Source organism: Acomys minous (genome assembly GCF_964271855.1).
Source record: "Acomys minous genome assembly, chromosome: 5".
NCBI classification, from domain to species: Eukaryota; Metazoa; Chordata; class Mammalia; order Rodentia; family Muridae; genus Acomys; species Acomys minous.
In genome coordinates, this window is record NC_140494.1 from 63,764,285 (window position 1) to 63,778,251 (window position 13,967).

General features: G+C 40.9%; 1 protein-coding gene across 1 annotated transcript in view; it reads left to right on the forward strand.

Annotated features, from left to right (window-relative positions):
* The window catches only part of C7 (complement C7), a 50,781-nt gene that overhangs the window by 20,791 nt on the left and 16,023 nt on the right, over positions 1-13,967 (forward strand). The window contains exons 7-11 of the mRNA XM_084783533.1: positions 1,693-1,866; positions 2,648-2,891; positions 6,065-6,178; positions 10,627-10,793; positions 12,893-13,121. Coding sequence (XP_084639659.1) covers positions 1,693-1,866; positions 2,648-2,891; positions 6,065-6,178; positions 10,627-10,793; positions 12,893-13,121 — 928 coding nt within the window. The remainder of the gene's footprint in view (positions 1-1,692; positions 1,867-2,647; positions 2,892-6,064; positions 6,179-10,626; positions 10,794-12,892; positions 13,122-13,967) is intronic.

Genomic DNA, 13,967 nt, shown 5'->3' on the forward strand with positions numbered 1-13,967 from the left:
CATTTTGATGCAAAGGGGAAAAAAATCAAGGATAAACAAATCATTTGTCTCTCCATGAAAGACACTTCTCTGCCACATATGACTAACCTGTAGTCTTTAAAAAAAACTTTTTATTGGTTCTTTTTGAATTTCACATCATGCACCCCAATCCCATTCATGCCCCCCAACAAAGGAAAAAAAAACTTGTTGTAGAAGCTGTAGTATGTCACAGCTTGTCGCACAGTACACATTTTTGTCCATACTTCCCCGCTTGCAAATGCTCATTGTAGTGAAATGTTAGTCTGGTCCAAGGCCTCTAGATCCTGTGACATTATCAATACCGGAACCTCACTGGGACTTCTCCCGGCTCTCCCATTGTTGTCCTGTGTCACAGAGATCTATAGCTTTGGATCCTTCTGTTTCTTTTTCTCTTCCATTTCTCCACTACTTACTTGTTCCTCTCAGTAGTTCCCGGGGTCTCTGAGTGTCTGCGGTTATCTCAGGAGTTGTCTTAGGAGCGCTACGCCCCACCCACGCATTACGTCACTGGTCAGAAGGCATCTCAAGCATAGTATCCTCCGCCAGCCCCCACCTACATGGCACTGGATTGGCATGGTCATCTCAGGCTGGCTCCCTGTCCAGGTCCTATGGTGCCGGACTGGTGGTTGTCTTGGGCTTCAGGGCCCCATTGCTGGCCTTGAAGCCCGAGGTGGGGTTCTTCTCATCTCCAGCTTGCTTTCCATCCTGGGAACCCATCTAGGCCGGCGTGGAGCTGTACTGGTGCTTGTCTCAGGCTAGCTCCCTGTCCAGGTCCCCTGGCGCTCTACTGGTAGTCTAAGGCTCACCTTTTGCAGGGATTGTTAGGTTGCTAATCAGTCATTCAGACATTCACACAGGTCAGAGCTATTGAGAGTACATGTAGCCTCTCTCTTCTCTGCCACCTACTGACGCACATGTGACACAGCAGTCACACTTGCAGTGTCTCTAGGGTCAGGGTATGGTCTGTTTTAATATTCTTGTGGGGTAGCCCTTTCTTCTATCATTCAACACTGGAAAAAGATGATTGAATTTTAGCACTAATTCCATAGAATCTGGAAGTGTAAACTAGCATCATGTCGCAAAATTCAAATGATCTAATTGTTTCCCATCACCTATTTGTTTCTCTGTTCTTCAGTATGGAAAACCAAAATGCTTCAATGTCTTTGTTGGTATTGCTGTATTAATTTGCTCACTTCTGGGCTCAATTCTGTGTAGAGAAAAAGGAGTGTGTTTGTATACAAATGTGTTTCGTGAATTGCTTGGAGTTGCCATTATTGATCCTGCATCTCCTGCTCAGCAGAGCTGTCTTAGAAAAACCTCTGTCTATAGACAGGCCTGGCTTTGATGGAGTCATAGTTGTTTTAAGTATGTGTTTAAGATTTGTGTTCCTGGGAGACTGTGTGAAGAAAGCATGCATCTTTTTTTTTTTTTTGGTTCTGTTTTTGTTTTTTCTGAGACAGGGTTTCTCTGTGTAGCCTTGGCTGTCCTGGAGTCGCTTTGTAGACCAGGCTGGCCTCGAACTCACAGAGGTCTGCCTGCCTCTGCCTTCCGAATGCAGAGACTGCAGGCCTGCACCACCACACCCTACTGAAAGCATACATCTTAAATGATACAACAAAAGCATCTTGAGTATATACCAAGGACTTACAGTAAAAATTCCTCTTTTCCTTATAGGTCAAAGTAAATAATGATTTTAACTATGAGTTTTATGACAGTAGCTGGTCTTACATAAAGCAAACAGCCACAGATCATACATCTTCCAGTTCAAACAGGTTCTCTGTGTTTTACTTCTCATCATCTAATGATCAAAAGGAGTCTTCAGATACCAAGAAAATCTACATGGAAAAGGTTAGTATGAACATTAGCATTTTTTTCCTGTTTTTAACTAGTTTTGAGTGTTACAAAAGTATATTTATCAATAGTACTAGCTTTTTGATTTATATTTAAGGTACAAATAACTCCTTTAAGAGACAACGCCCTCTTTAAATGTATATTTGTTTTGTTATTTTGGATAATATATTTATATTTTTCTCATTAAAGTATTTATTATTATTAATATTATTGTTATTATTATTGATAGGGTCTTGTGTAGTCCCAGTCTGGCCTTAACTTTACTATGAACTTACTCTGAAATATATTACTTTGAACACTTTTTTCAAAACTAGATTAGCAGGTGTGATGATATCAGTTCCCTTTTCCTAGTTGAGACAAGCGTTGCTCAGATATATCCTCATTTGGGCCCCAGAATCCATCAAGTTACTTCATGAAGGTGGGCCCAGCAGAGACCTCATTGTATCTTTTATTTAATATTGTGTATCTAATGTCTTCCCAGTCCTGTTGATGATGGCTGCTCTTAAAGCAATTGAATATGAAGACTAAGAATTTTTCCCCAACATAATGTATTTTTAAGAGAGAGAGAGAGAGAGAGAGAGAGAGAGAGAGAGAGAGAGAGAGGGAGAACTAGTTCCTGTTCCTCCCTATCCCACAGGCAGAAGCCAGACAGCTATGATTATATCATAAGAAATCAAACTGGATGACTAGAACTGGCAGCTGATGAGGATGATGGACAGGGAGCTCTGTTTCTATCTTTTCCACCTGAACATCCTTTTCGTCTTTCTTTTCCTCACAGAGCTATAAATTGCTGGTTGTTCATAACAGTGTTGAAGTGGCCCAGTTCATTAATAATAATCCTGAATTTTTACAACTTGCCGAGCCATTCTGGAAGGAACTCTCCCATCTCCCCACGCTGTATGACTACAGTGCCTACCGACGGTTAATTGACCACTATGGGACACATTATCTGCAGTCCGGGTCCTTGGGAGGAGAATATAGAGTTCTATTTTATTTGGATTCAGGAACCATCAAACACAGTGGTACGGTAATAAAAATGTTACCTAAAAGCATTTGAAGAGTTTTCATGGGAGGATATATGTGGTTAACTTAAACTTTTAAGCTTTAAATTTGGCGGAGATTTAAATTGCAGAAGAGTCCAAAGTTGCAGCAATCTATTACACTGTACTTAAGTTCTCTCGTGATTTAAGAAATGTCTGCCTACTTGTTTGAATATATCAAGTTAAACCATTAACATTATCACCTATGTCTAGAAAATGTTAGATTACATAATGCTTTATAATCTTTCCCATTTCTCAGATTAGAAAGTGCTTCTTTAAAAAAAAAAATGGACATTTAAGTTAGTACACGAAGCAATGGTTTTGTAACACGTTCTCATACATGTTTTGTTCTTACTTATCCCTCTCTTCCAAGGTCTTGTGTCTTTGCCCCCCCCAATGTTCCTCTTTGCCCCCCAATGTTCCTCTTTCTACCTCCTGTTGCTCTTTTGTGCCACATATATTCCATTACTCTCCCTCCCCAAGATTTATTCTTTTCTCATGGCCCATTTCTAGCCCTCCCCTCTATTTCTCCCTACTCTCACACATTTAAATCTAGGGTCCACACATGAAGACAAACTATCTTTCTAATTTGGCTTAATTCACTGAACACAACGATTTCTAACTTCTTCAATTTTTTTTGTAAATGTCAGGGTTTCATTAATTTTTCTTTCTAGGATAATAAAATTCCATTGTGATTATGTTCATTTTCTTTATCCATTCATCTGTTGATGAACACATAGGCTGGTTCTATGTTCTGAATCATGCTGTGAATAAATGCCACAATAAAAATGGATGTGCATGTGTCTCTTAGTAGACGGACATAGAGCCAGTCCTTAGGATATGGGAGTACCAGGTGTGGTGGAGTCACGTGACCGACCAGGTGTGGTGGAGTCACGTGACCGACCAGGTGTGGTGGAGTCACGTGACCGCTCTATTCTGATTTCCTTGGTGGTCATGCCAGCTTACATTGTAAACAGTAATGAACAGGGTTTTTTTTTTCTCTCATGTTCTCTGGAATTGTTGTCAAGATTAAACAATATTTCTTAAGAAAAATTAAATAAGGAATTTACTGATAATCTTTTTTTTTCAGCAGTGATTGAGAGCCATAGAACGTCATGCGTGGTAGACAAGTGCTCTGCAGCTGTGCTGTATACTCAGCCTCCTTTTCACTTTGCTTTTAAAATTGCGTTTTAGACAGGGTCTTGTTAGCTTTCTCAGGCTGGCCTTGAACTCATACTAGCCCAGGCTGTCCTGAACTTGTGATCTTCCTTCATCGGCTCCCTCAGGAGCTGGGAATACAGCCCTGTGCCACCCACCAGGACACACTTAGGATAAAAATGTCTTAAAGCCATTAGCTATTGGCTTTTTGTTCTTCACCATATGCAATTCTTAAATCACCATTTGGTGGCTACCTTCCTCAGGACAGGTGAATTGTATTTATAACCAGAATCCTCGCTTGCGTCTATGAGGTGGGTACTACGGGTCCACCTTGTACGAGGTGGAAAAACAGAAATTTGTTGCCATGATGAGACTCTTGGAGGTCACATTGATTGCAAGGAAAGGATTAGAAGCCAGAATGAACTGCCATCGTAATCAGTCTAGCTTTCCCCCTGGGCTGCTGATGGGGACTGATTTTTGTTAGAAAATGAATCTGCCACTGGAATTCTTGCTTTGGGGTTTCCAGCTTGAAAGGAGGGCCCTCTTCATCATGAGGGACTCTTTTCACCGTGCCTTCTCGCCAGGGAATGTTCTGTCTGCCTAACTAATATTCCAGGTTAAACTATCCCTTTCACCTTGTACAGCTGCCCACACCTCTTCCTTCACTCCTGTCCATCTCTTCAAGGTCTTTTGCTTCAGTGTATATTCTGTTCCACCCTGAAGCAGGCGAGCATGCAGCTTTCCCTTATGTGGTAACTGTAGTATTTTCCTTCCTTCCACTGGGCCTTTTCAGTTTCCTATCAGTCAAATTTAAGTAGAATTTGAACTTTTCTCTGTTCATAGGTTGAAAATGAATGTGCAAATAACCTTTTGCAAACGCACAATTGTGTGTGTGTGTGTGTGTGTGTGTGTGTGTGTGTGTGTGTGTGACACAGGCATTATTCCTGTGTCTTCCATATGGCTTGATATAAACTTAGTTTCACTCTCAAGCCTGAATTTTTTTTATAGCACTTAAATGTAGATTACAACCACATCAAGATTCCATCTTTCTCCAGTCAGAATAGCAATAGTTATCAAAACCATTGAGGGCACAGAGAAAAGGAACCCTTGTACTCTGATGGTAGGGATATAAATTTTACAACTACTGTGGGGGTGGGCATTAAGAAACTGAAAATAGATCTACCATATAGGCCATCTATACCACTCCTGGATATATAAACAAAAGACTCTAAGTCAGCATACTGCAGAGATTTGCACTATTGACAACAACAATTATATGCACAATAACCAAAAATAAAATCAGCTTAGGTGTCCATCAGCAAACAGACAGATTCCTGCTGAGTCAGGCCTTAACTAACGGCATGGCGGAGTCAGTTGCCAAGCCTTCATTCTCTTGGTGCTGACTCTTGACCTGTCCCACCAGGGCATGCGTGTGCAGACATTTTATTGTCATTAGGCTTGGACCCCCACCCTCAACCAAATGACGTACAAAGGAGGAGCATCTTGCTCCTAATTGCTATCACTGGATACCACAGATATTGGGAGAGAAGCTGAGTTAGTTGGGCCGGGAGTTTAGGAATCAGTATGTACAGAGTCCTAATTCAGCTTTTAGAATCTGCAGCGAGTGAGTGGGAAGCCATCTCCTTGCTGTGTTTACTTACTCGTTTTATTCATAAGACTGTGAGTGGGTACGAGATGCCTCTCTTTGAAGATCCTGCTCCCTCGACTCATGTATGTGAAAATTACTTGGGGTTCCCTGCCCCTCACCCCCCTCTTCAGCTAAAGCCAATAGGAGGGAAACAACAAAATTCAGGTTTCCCTTCTTCCTGAACTTTTCCCTTAGAGAGCACTAGAAAATGCATCTTTTGTTACTCTGTAGTAAGTGGCCACAATAGCTGGAAACTGTTTCTAACTCCCACTTCCATACATGGCCACCCCCCAAAGAAGGTCTTTATGAACACAGACACTAAACACTTGACTTTTGCATTTCTTCCTAGGTTTTGGGTCAAGCCAAGAGAAGGCATGTTCTTCTTCAGACTTGCAATTATTTTTTGGAGCATCAGCAGATCAGAGATGTAAGGAACTGGAAAAAGCTTTCAGGTCCACTTCAGGTAAACGAGAAAGAGTCCAATTTCCATTACTGGCTTAGCCTTGCTCATTCTTATAATTAATTAAGTTTTTAATCATTAGTAGGTTAATTTTATATCTTGATTTATTTTTAATATGCTTTATATTTATTTTATTTATTATGATTATTTTTTGAGATAGTTCCTCACTATGTTACTAATCTAAACCTGAACCCCTGGGCTTAAGAGATTCTTTTCTTATCAGAAAATTAGGGGACCCCCATGTCGGGTACTACATGGTGCCAGGGAAGTTAGAGCCTCTTTAGATTCCTAGTATTGTTCCCTAAAGAATTTTAAAATGGAATGATAAGGAAGCTTGTAGACAAAATATTATTAGAGTTTAAGAGAAAACAGCAGGGAAGGCAAGCTGTAAATCAGTAGGAGGGTTTATGAAGAAAGGGAGTGAGAACGCTATGCCTTTTGAACATGCTCAGCAATGGAGCTACATAGTAGAAAGTGTGTGGTTGGATAGTTTTAGAGAAAGAGTGAGAAAGCACCAAAATGTCAGAAGAAACATGCTTAGGCTTTGGCCAGGATTAGAAAGGAAAAGATAAGGGCTGGAGAGATGGCTCAGATGTTAAGAGCACTGGCTGCTTTCCCAAAAGTCCAGATTTCAATTCCCAGCAACCACATGGTGGCTCAAACAATCTATAATGAGATCTGGTGCCCTCTTCTGGTGTGCAATTGTACATGCACGTGGAACACTGTATACATAATAAATCTTTAAGTAGGTTTTGAGGATCAGAAGGGTATATCTATATCTATATCTCTGTGTGTGAGTTTTGTTGCTTGTATGTATATATGAGTACCACATGTATGCCTGGTGCCCATGGAGATCAGAAAGGGAGTTGGATCCTTGGAAACTGGATTTATGGATGGTTATGAGCCACCACCTTGTGAATTCTGGGAACTGAACCCACATCTTCTGTAAGGGCAAAGTGTTCTTAGTGCTAAGCCATGTGTGCTTTTTGGAGTTAGGATTAAGGAAAGCAGATATAGCTGAGCTGTATGGAAGAGGCTCTCCATGAGACTGCACCAAAGGCAAAGTTTCTGTGAAGCTGAAATTTATTATCTCACCAGGGCAAGGGTAGTCTCTTGGCCACATGATTGACAGGTCCAGCTGAATTAGTTCTTAGTGGAAGACATAACAATATGTAATATTCTAATCTTTGGAGCAGATCAGAATGCCACATGTCCACTTCCCATCTCATTGGTGGGACCCCATCTGGCCTGAACTTGTGCCAATTTTGTGTACGTTGCCACATCTCTGTGAGTTCATATGTGCACCAGTCCTGTTGTTTCTGGAAGACACTCTTTCCTTGCCATCTCTGCTGGCTCTTACAATCTTTCTACCTCCTCTTCCTCATAGATCCCTAAGCCTTAAGGGGAGGAATTTGTTAAAGACATCCCATATAGGACTGAGTTCCCCAAAGTCTGTTACTTTCTGCACATTGTCTAGTGGTGGGTCTCTGTGCTAATTCCCACCTACTGCAAGAAGAAGCTCTTCTGATGAGGGTTGAGCAGTGTCTGGTCTGTGTGTTGACATCAAGTCTCCACCGTGCTGGCAGCAGAAAGCTACTCACTGCTGCCAGTTTGCGTTTAATAAGCACAGAGCCGTCATTTTCTACCATAACACTCTTAAGGGATTTCCAAAAGTTAACCAATGGACCCTACCCCCTCTTCCTAGCTATGAAATACTTAGACTTTACATTTCCATTGAACACAGGGGACACTGAGATACAAAAAACGGTCACCCAAGCTGCCAGCCAGCGGGGACTAGACTTGAGATGTAAATGTATGGAATTGGCTTCTTTGTTGCTGTGCTTGCCCTGCTTTCACAGGGGAACGAGTTAGCCAGAGCAAAAGGGTCATGGTGTCTGGACATGGAGAATACAATCTTCAAAACGGCATCAAACCTGTAGAGCCTGCTCAGCTTAGTCTGTTGTGTGGGTAACACAGTGAGTCCTAATCTTTTAAGCTCTTTTTTTTAAAAAAAAATTTAATTAATTTATTCTTGTTACATCTCAATGGTTATCCCATCCCTTGTATCCTCCTATTCCTCCCTCCCTCCCATTTTCCCCTTACTCCCCTCCCCTATGACTGTGCTGAGGGGGACTTCCTCCCCCTGTATATGCTCATAGGGTATCAAGTCTCTTCTTAGTAACCTGCTATCCTTCCTCTGAGTGCCACCAGGTCTCCCCCTCCAGGGGACATGGTCAAATATGAGGTACCAGAGTTCCTGTGAAGGTCATACCCCACTCTCCACTCAACTGTGGAGAATGTTCTGTCCATTGGCTAGATCTCATGAGGGTCCCTTGGGGAAGGGGGAGGGGCATGTAGACACGAGCCATTTTCCTGTAGATATTCTCTTATAGGTCTTGCTTGAGCTTGAAAAGCTTCAGGCAGCCAGCTATTGGTGAATCAGTAAGCTCAGGGTTTGGTCTTGTGTGATATTGCATTAAAAAGGCTACTATTTGCATATCAAACCAAAATTAACAATGAAAATGAGGAGGCACTCAGATAATTTATTAAAAATACCAGGCTTTCATAATTTCTCATTATAAAAGTACAGTGTGTTCATTTGACAAGACTGCAAAATTTGGACAGCTATAAGAAAGGAAGTGGGAATCACTCAAAATGTGATTAGAAGTGTCTAGTCGTGACCTTTGTAAGAGCCAATAACAAGTGTAGATAAAAATACATCTGCAATTATGAGGCACATAAATGGAAAATAGGAATTCAATTTGCATTCAAACTTTTCAGAACACTTTTCATGTTTTAGGTAATGTATTCCTGTTAATTAACAGCTTTAAAAATTGTTAACGTGCTAGACCCTAAGCTGTTTTTTCTTCAATATTTTATCACAAAGAATTTCAAATACAGAAAAAAATGTTAGGAACACAGTAGTTATTTGCATACCTATACATAACAATTATTATTTTGGCATTTTGCCACACTAAGACATATACTATTTATAATGTTGACAGATTATTTAGCAGCATCAATGATCATGAATGTAAAGTGCTTATGTTAGTTATGGAATTATTTGAAAGTAAGTTTCACCTTCATGATACTTCATCCTGAGTGTATGTGTGCTTCTAACAATACTCTTTGTTAAAGCATTTAAAAAATGACTCTGACATGAACTCTGGTGCCCCATATTTGACTACCTCCCCTTGGTGGGGAGGCCTGATGGCACTCAAACGAAGAATAAGCAGACTACCAAGATGAGACTTGATAGCCTATGACCATACAGTGGGGGAGGAGGTCCCCCTCTGTCTTAGACCTAGGGGAGGGGAATAGGGAGAAAGCAGGAGGGAGGGAGGAATGGGAGGATACAAGTGATGGGATAACAATTGAGTTGTAATCTGAATAAATTAATTAAAAAAACCCATGTGTTTTCAGGTTAAAAAAACTAGCAGTAATTTTATAATATCCTCTATATCAGTCCATAGAGGTATTCTTCCTCCTCTTCTTCTTCTTCCTCCTTCTCTTCCACCACGGTCACTGCTGTTGTCGTCATCATTATCATCATTTAGATGGGGGTCTCATGTATCCCAGGCAAGCCTTACACTTGTTTTGTAGTAGAGGGTGACCTTTACCTTCTGATCTTTCTACCTCCCAATGAATGCTGAGATTATATATAGGCCTGTGCTCCCACAGTTAGCTTTATGTAGTGCTGGTATGAGTTTAGAGTTTCCCAAGGGTTAGCAAATGCTCTACCAACTGAACTATATCCCCAGCCACCTACTTTCCCTTTCAAATGGTTTTTTTTTTTTTTTTTTTTGTTATTCCAAGACTGGTTTCTCTGTGTAGCCTTGATTGTCTTGGACACACTTTGTAGACCATAGTGGCCTAGAACTCACTGAGATCACCTGCCTCTACCTCCTGAGTACTGAGATTAAAGGTGTGCTCCACCATGGCTGGTTCTTCAATCTTTCTTTTATGGTCACTGAGAGTCACAGCACAATCAAGAGAAAAATGTAGAGATTTGCCATCTACTTTCTGACCCCAAACCTTGCACACTAGCCACACCTCCTGCTGCAGTGGAGCAATTGTTAAAATTGATGAATCTTCCTAGACTTATCTTTCCATAGACTACTAACTGGCATTAGGGTTTGCTCTTGGTGTTGTATGTTTTATGGGTCTTCTCAAGTATGTTAGATGGATAGCAACCACTGTAGTGTTTTACAGAATGGTTTAAATTCTCTAAAAATCCTGTGTTCCTCATGTCCACCACCCGATTGTCTTTAGCTTTTGCTTTTTTCAAGAAGCCACACAATTTGATGGAGGTTTTTTGTTTTGTTTTGTTTTGTTTTTGTTTGTTGTATTTTTATACACTTGACAGACTTTCCGCTTTTATCTTGTTAGTTTCATTTTATTTGTGCATGCTGGCTTGTGTCAACTTACTTCATGTGTATCCTTTTGTGTAGGAAGCCAGAGCAACGTCCTTCGAGGAAAGGCACTTGTCAGAGGTGGAGCTCCTACCTTGCACGCTGACCTTAGTTTACTGGAGCTGAACAATCCCACTAGAAACAAGGAGCGCTACATGGCCTGGGCCAACTCTGTAACCAACCTTCCCCAAGTCATAAAACAAAAGGTATGCGGTGCTCTGCAGGAAGCAGTGGAGGAGCAGTCGTGTTTACTTGTGTTGGGAAAATGAGATTACATCAAGGTGATTAAACAGAATTGGCTGCAATTAGCATTTCCTGCATCCCAATTACACTTTATATAGTAAGACATGAATGTGTACATGGTAATAAGATACAGAGGATGTGGTTTATTTGTAGATCGGCAAGTAAAGCTTAAATACCCTGTAAATTCGTATCTTAACTTTTGCCCTAAATAGGATTATGTTTTCTTTTAAAAATTTACTTTCATTGGTTTATCATCAGTGCATGTAGATGATGTATGTATGTGGCCCACACATGCCATCTCATGCCTGAGGAAACTCATAGACAATGTTTTTTTTTGGAATCAGTTCTCTCCTTCCACCTTTTTGTGGGTTTTGAAGACTGAACTGAGGCTGTTAGGTTTATAGAGCCAAGTGCCTTCATTTGTCAAGTCATCTTGCCAGCCCCTTGATCTTTGGTTTCTAATCCAGAAGGGTCACAGATCTTTCTAAGGGGATACTTACAGAATCATTTGCTATCTCGTCTGTCAGTCAGATCACTTCTCTTCCTGTGTCATAGTTGATGAGCTCTGAGATCACAAAAATTACAGACGGACCAAATGACAGCAGAGCCAAGGATGTTTTTATCACAAAACAAGTCTTACTTCATAACACAATATATGTATTCCAAACAGCAACAAAATAAAAATAAAGAACCTCCCAACCCAAATAACTACAAAACCTCAGTCCTACTAAGTTACTCGAACTTGTCCAATGAAGACCAAAGATCATACTGGAAATTGAGGCTATGGCTACAACACTCAAAATCCACTGTGGTGTTGATTTAAGAAAGGTGGCACTGGGAAGAATGTGAGCAAGGCCTTTGTCATGTTAAATGGTTGAGAAATGTGTTGATACTACTGTGAATGAGGCACATTGTCCAGAAAATCCTGAAGCTCGCTGGGTGCTGGGAGCACTACAGTGGTTCAGATCACATAAACTAGAGCAATTAGAAATCTGTCAGTTTACCAGACGAGTGGGTGTAGCTTATGGTACAGTAGGTTAGCAAACCTGGACATCTGAGCTGTGTGTGCATGTGCATCACATGTGTTCTGAGCTGCCAGGTTCCGTGCTCACTTTCTCTGTACATCTAGTAGATATGACTGCACATGTGAAAATGTAAAATTTGCAAAATGCTCATGTTGCTTTTAAGCATGTCAACCATCACTAGAGCAAATTTACACTTTCTAAAGAATTTTGATAGAACTGATTCTATGACTTATTCTCTATGCTACTCAGTATCCCAGAGAATGTCTAATTCAAACAATTAAGAGATCTGTACATACTTTATATAATTAACAACAACAACAACAACAACAACAACAACAACAACAACAAAGACTTACAGTAGTTCCTCAAGCATCCCTAACATATCTCTGTTTACCTGAAATAAGGCAGATAGCATTTCCAGGAATGTCTCAAAGAGTACCACCTTTGAGTATGTAGAATGGGCTAATGTCACCGTCCCATATGTTCTTTAGCATTGAGGGAAAGCAGACAATCCCATTCTGTGCCTGATTGATAAACTAAACTCTGTCACAGGGAGCTGGAGAAATGGTTCACCAGTTAGGAGCACCTATTGCTCATTTGGAGGACCACACTTTTGTTCCTGCCACTCATTTTGGGAGGCTCACAGCTGCCTGTAATTAATTCCTACTCCAAGGGATCTGGCATCCTCCTTTTGCTTCTGTGGGCATTTGCCCACATGTGACATTTATTCACTGGGACATATACACACAGAGACACACAGAGAAACACAGAGACACACACACATGAGGTAGGAGGGAGAGAGAGATTGAGCTTTAGGTGTATACCAATAGGAAGAAGCCACCCATGTAGGACTTGGTTCTATTCTTGTTTCTTGTTTTGGGGGCAGTACTGAGGCTCTTGAGACATACATACTATAGAGACAACTGTAGTGAAAGTAAGAGTGGCTTTTGCTTCTGTTTCACTGGGGTTGTACGTACATGTAAGAAGTATGCTCTCCCTTAAAGCTTTGGGCATGGACTGACATCTTTCCTTTGTAGCTGACGCCATTGTATGAGCTGGTCAAGGAAGTGCCCTGTGCCTCTGTGAAAAGACTGTACCTAAAGCGGGCTCTTCAGGAGTATTTGGATGAATTTGACCCCTGCCATTGCCAGCCTTGCCAGAATGGTGGCCTCGCTGTTATTGTTGGGACACAATGCCATTGTCAGTGCAAACCAAACACATTTGGTGTGGCATGTGAGCAAGGAGTCCTTGTCGGCGATCAAGCAGGTCAGCATAATAGGTTTTCACTCATCATGAGGGACACATTGAAAAGAGAATTTTCCTTGGCCTCGACATGCACTGATTTGTGTTTGAAGAAGTGAGGTTGCATTTGAACTCAGAATCTCCTTTGGTTTTCAGCTCCACATTGTAGTTTTAAGGTTAAGGTCTCTTCCTAGCTAAGGTCTTTTGCTATTTCTTTTTTTACTCATCTGAATTAAAGACACTATTCTGGTTTTGACTCTTTATTTTCTACAAGAATAGGATGTTTAAAACATCTCCTATCTTTGCATAATTATCTCTACAAAGTTTTGTTTTTAACTTGGCTCTATGGGAGCTTGTATCTATTGCCTAGACTTTATGACAGTGAGCTCTTTGAAGCATCTCTAGTATTTTGTACCCTTAGTCAATAGTTTTCAATAGACATGTGGATTTTCAATTATCTGTTAAAGTGGAAGCACCCGTTGTTAGTAAGTTTTGGAATATGAAGTGGGAATGATAGTGTCTCCTTTGCTTCACTTTGGTCATTGTCTGGAGAAACAAATGTGGAGATTCAATGTGGGTGAAAGTGCTTTGACACTCATAAAACACAGTGCAAGAGTTTCTCTACAGCAGGCTGGATATGGATATGCCAAGTTAGTGAGTAGAGCCATTCTGGTTTCTGTAAAGCTCCCCAGACAACACCAGAATAATAACAAAGGAGCAAGAAGTTTGAATGCCTTGTCCATGGTTATGAGTGAATAAAATACCATAGCTAGGTTCATGTCCAGCCATTGCAGAGCCTACACTATGCCCTTTCTATATGCATTGAGCTCTAAAGTCTTGCTCTGCAGAAGTCAAGAGCCCCTTTCCCAT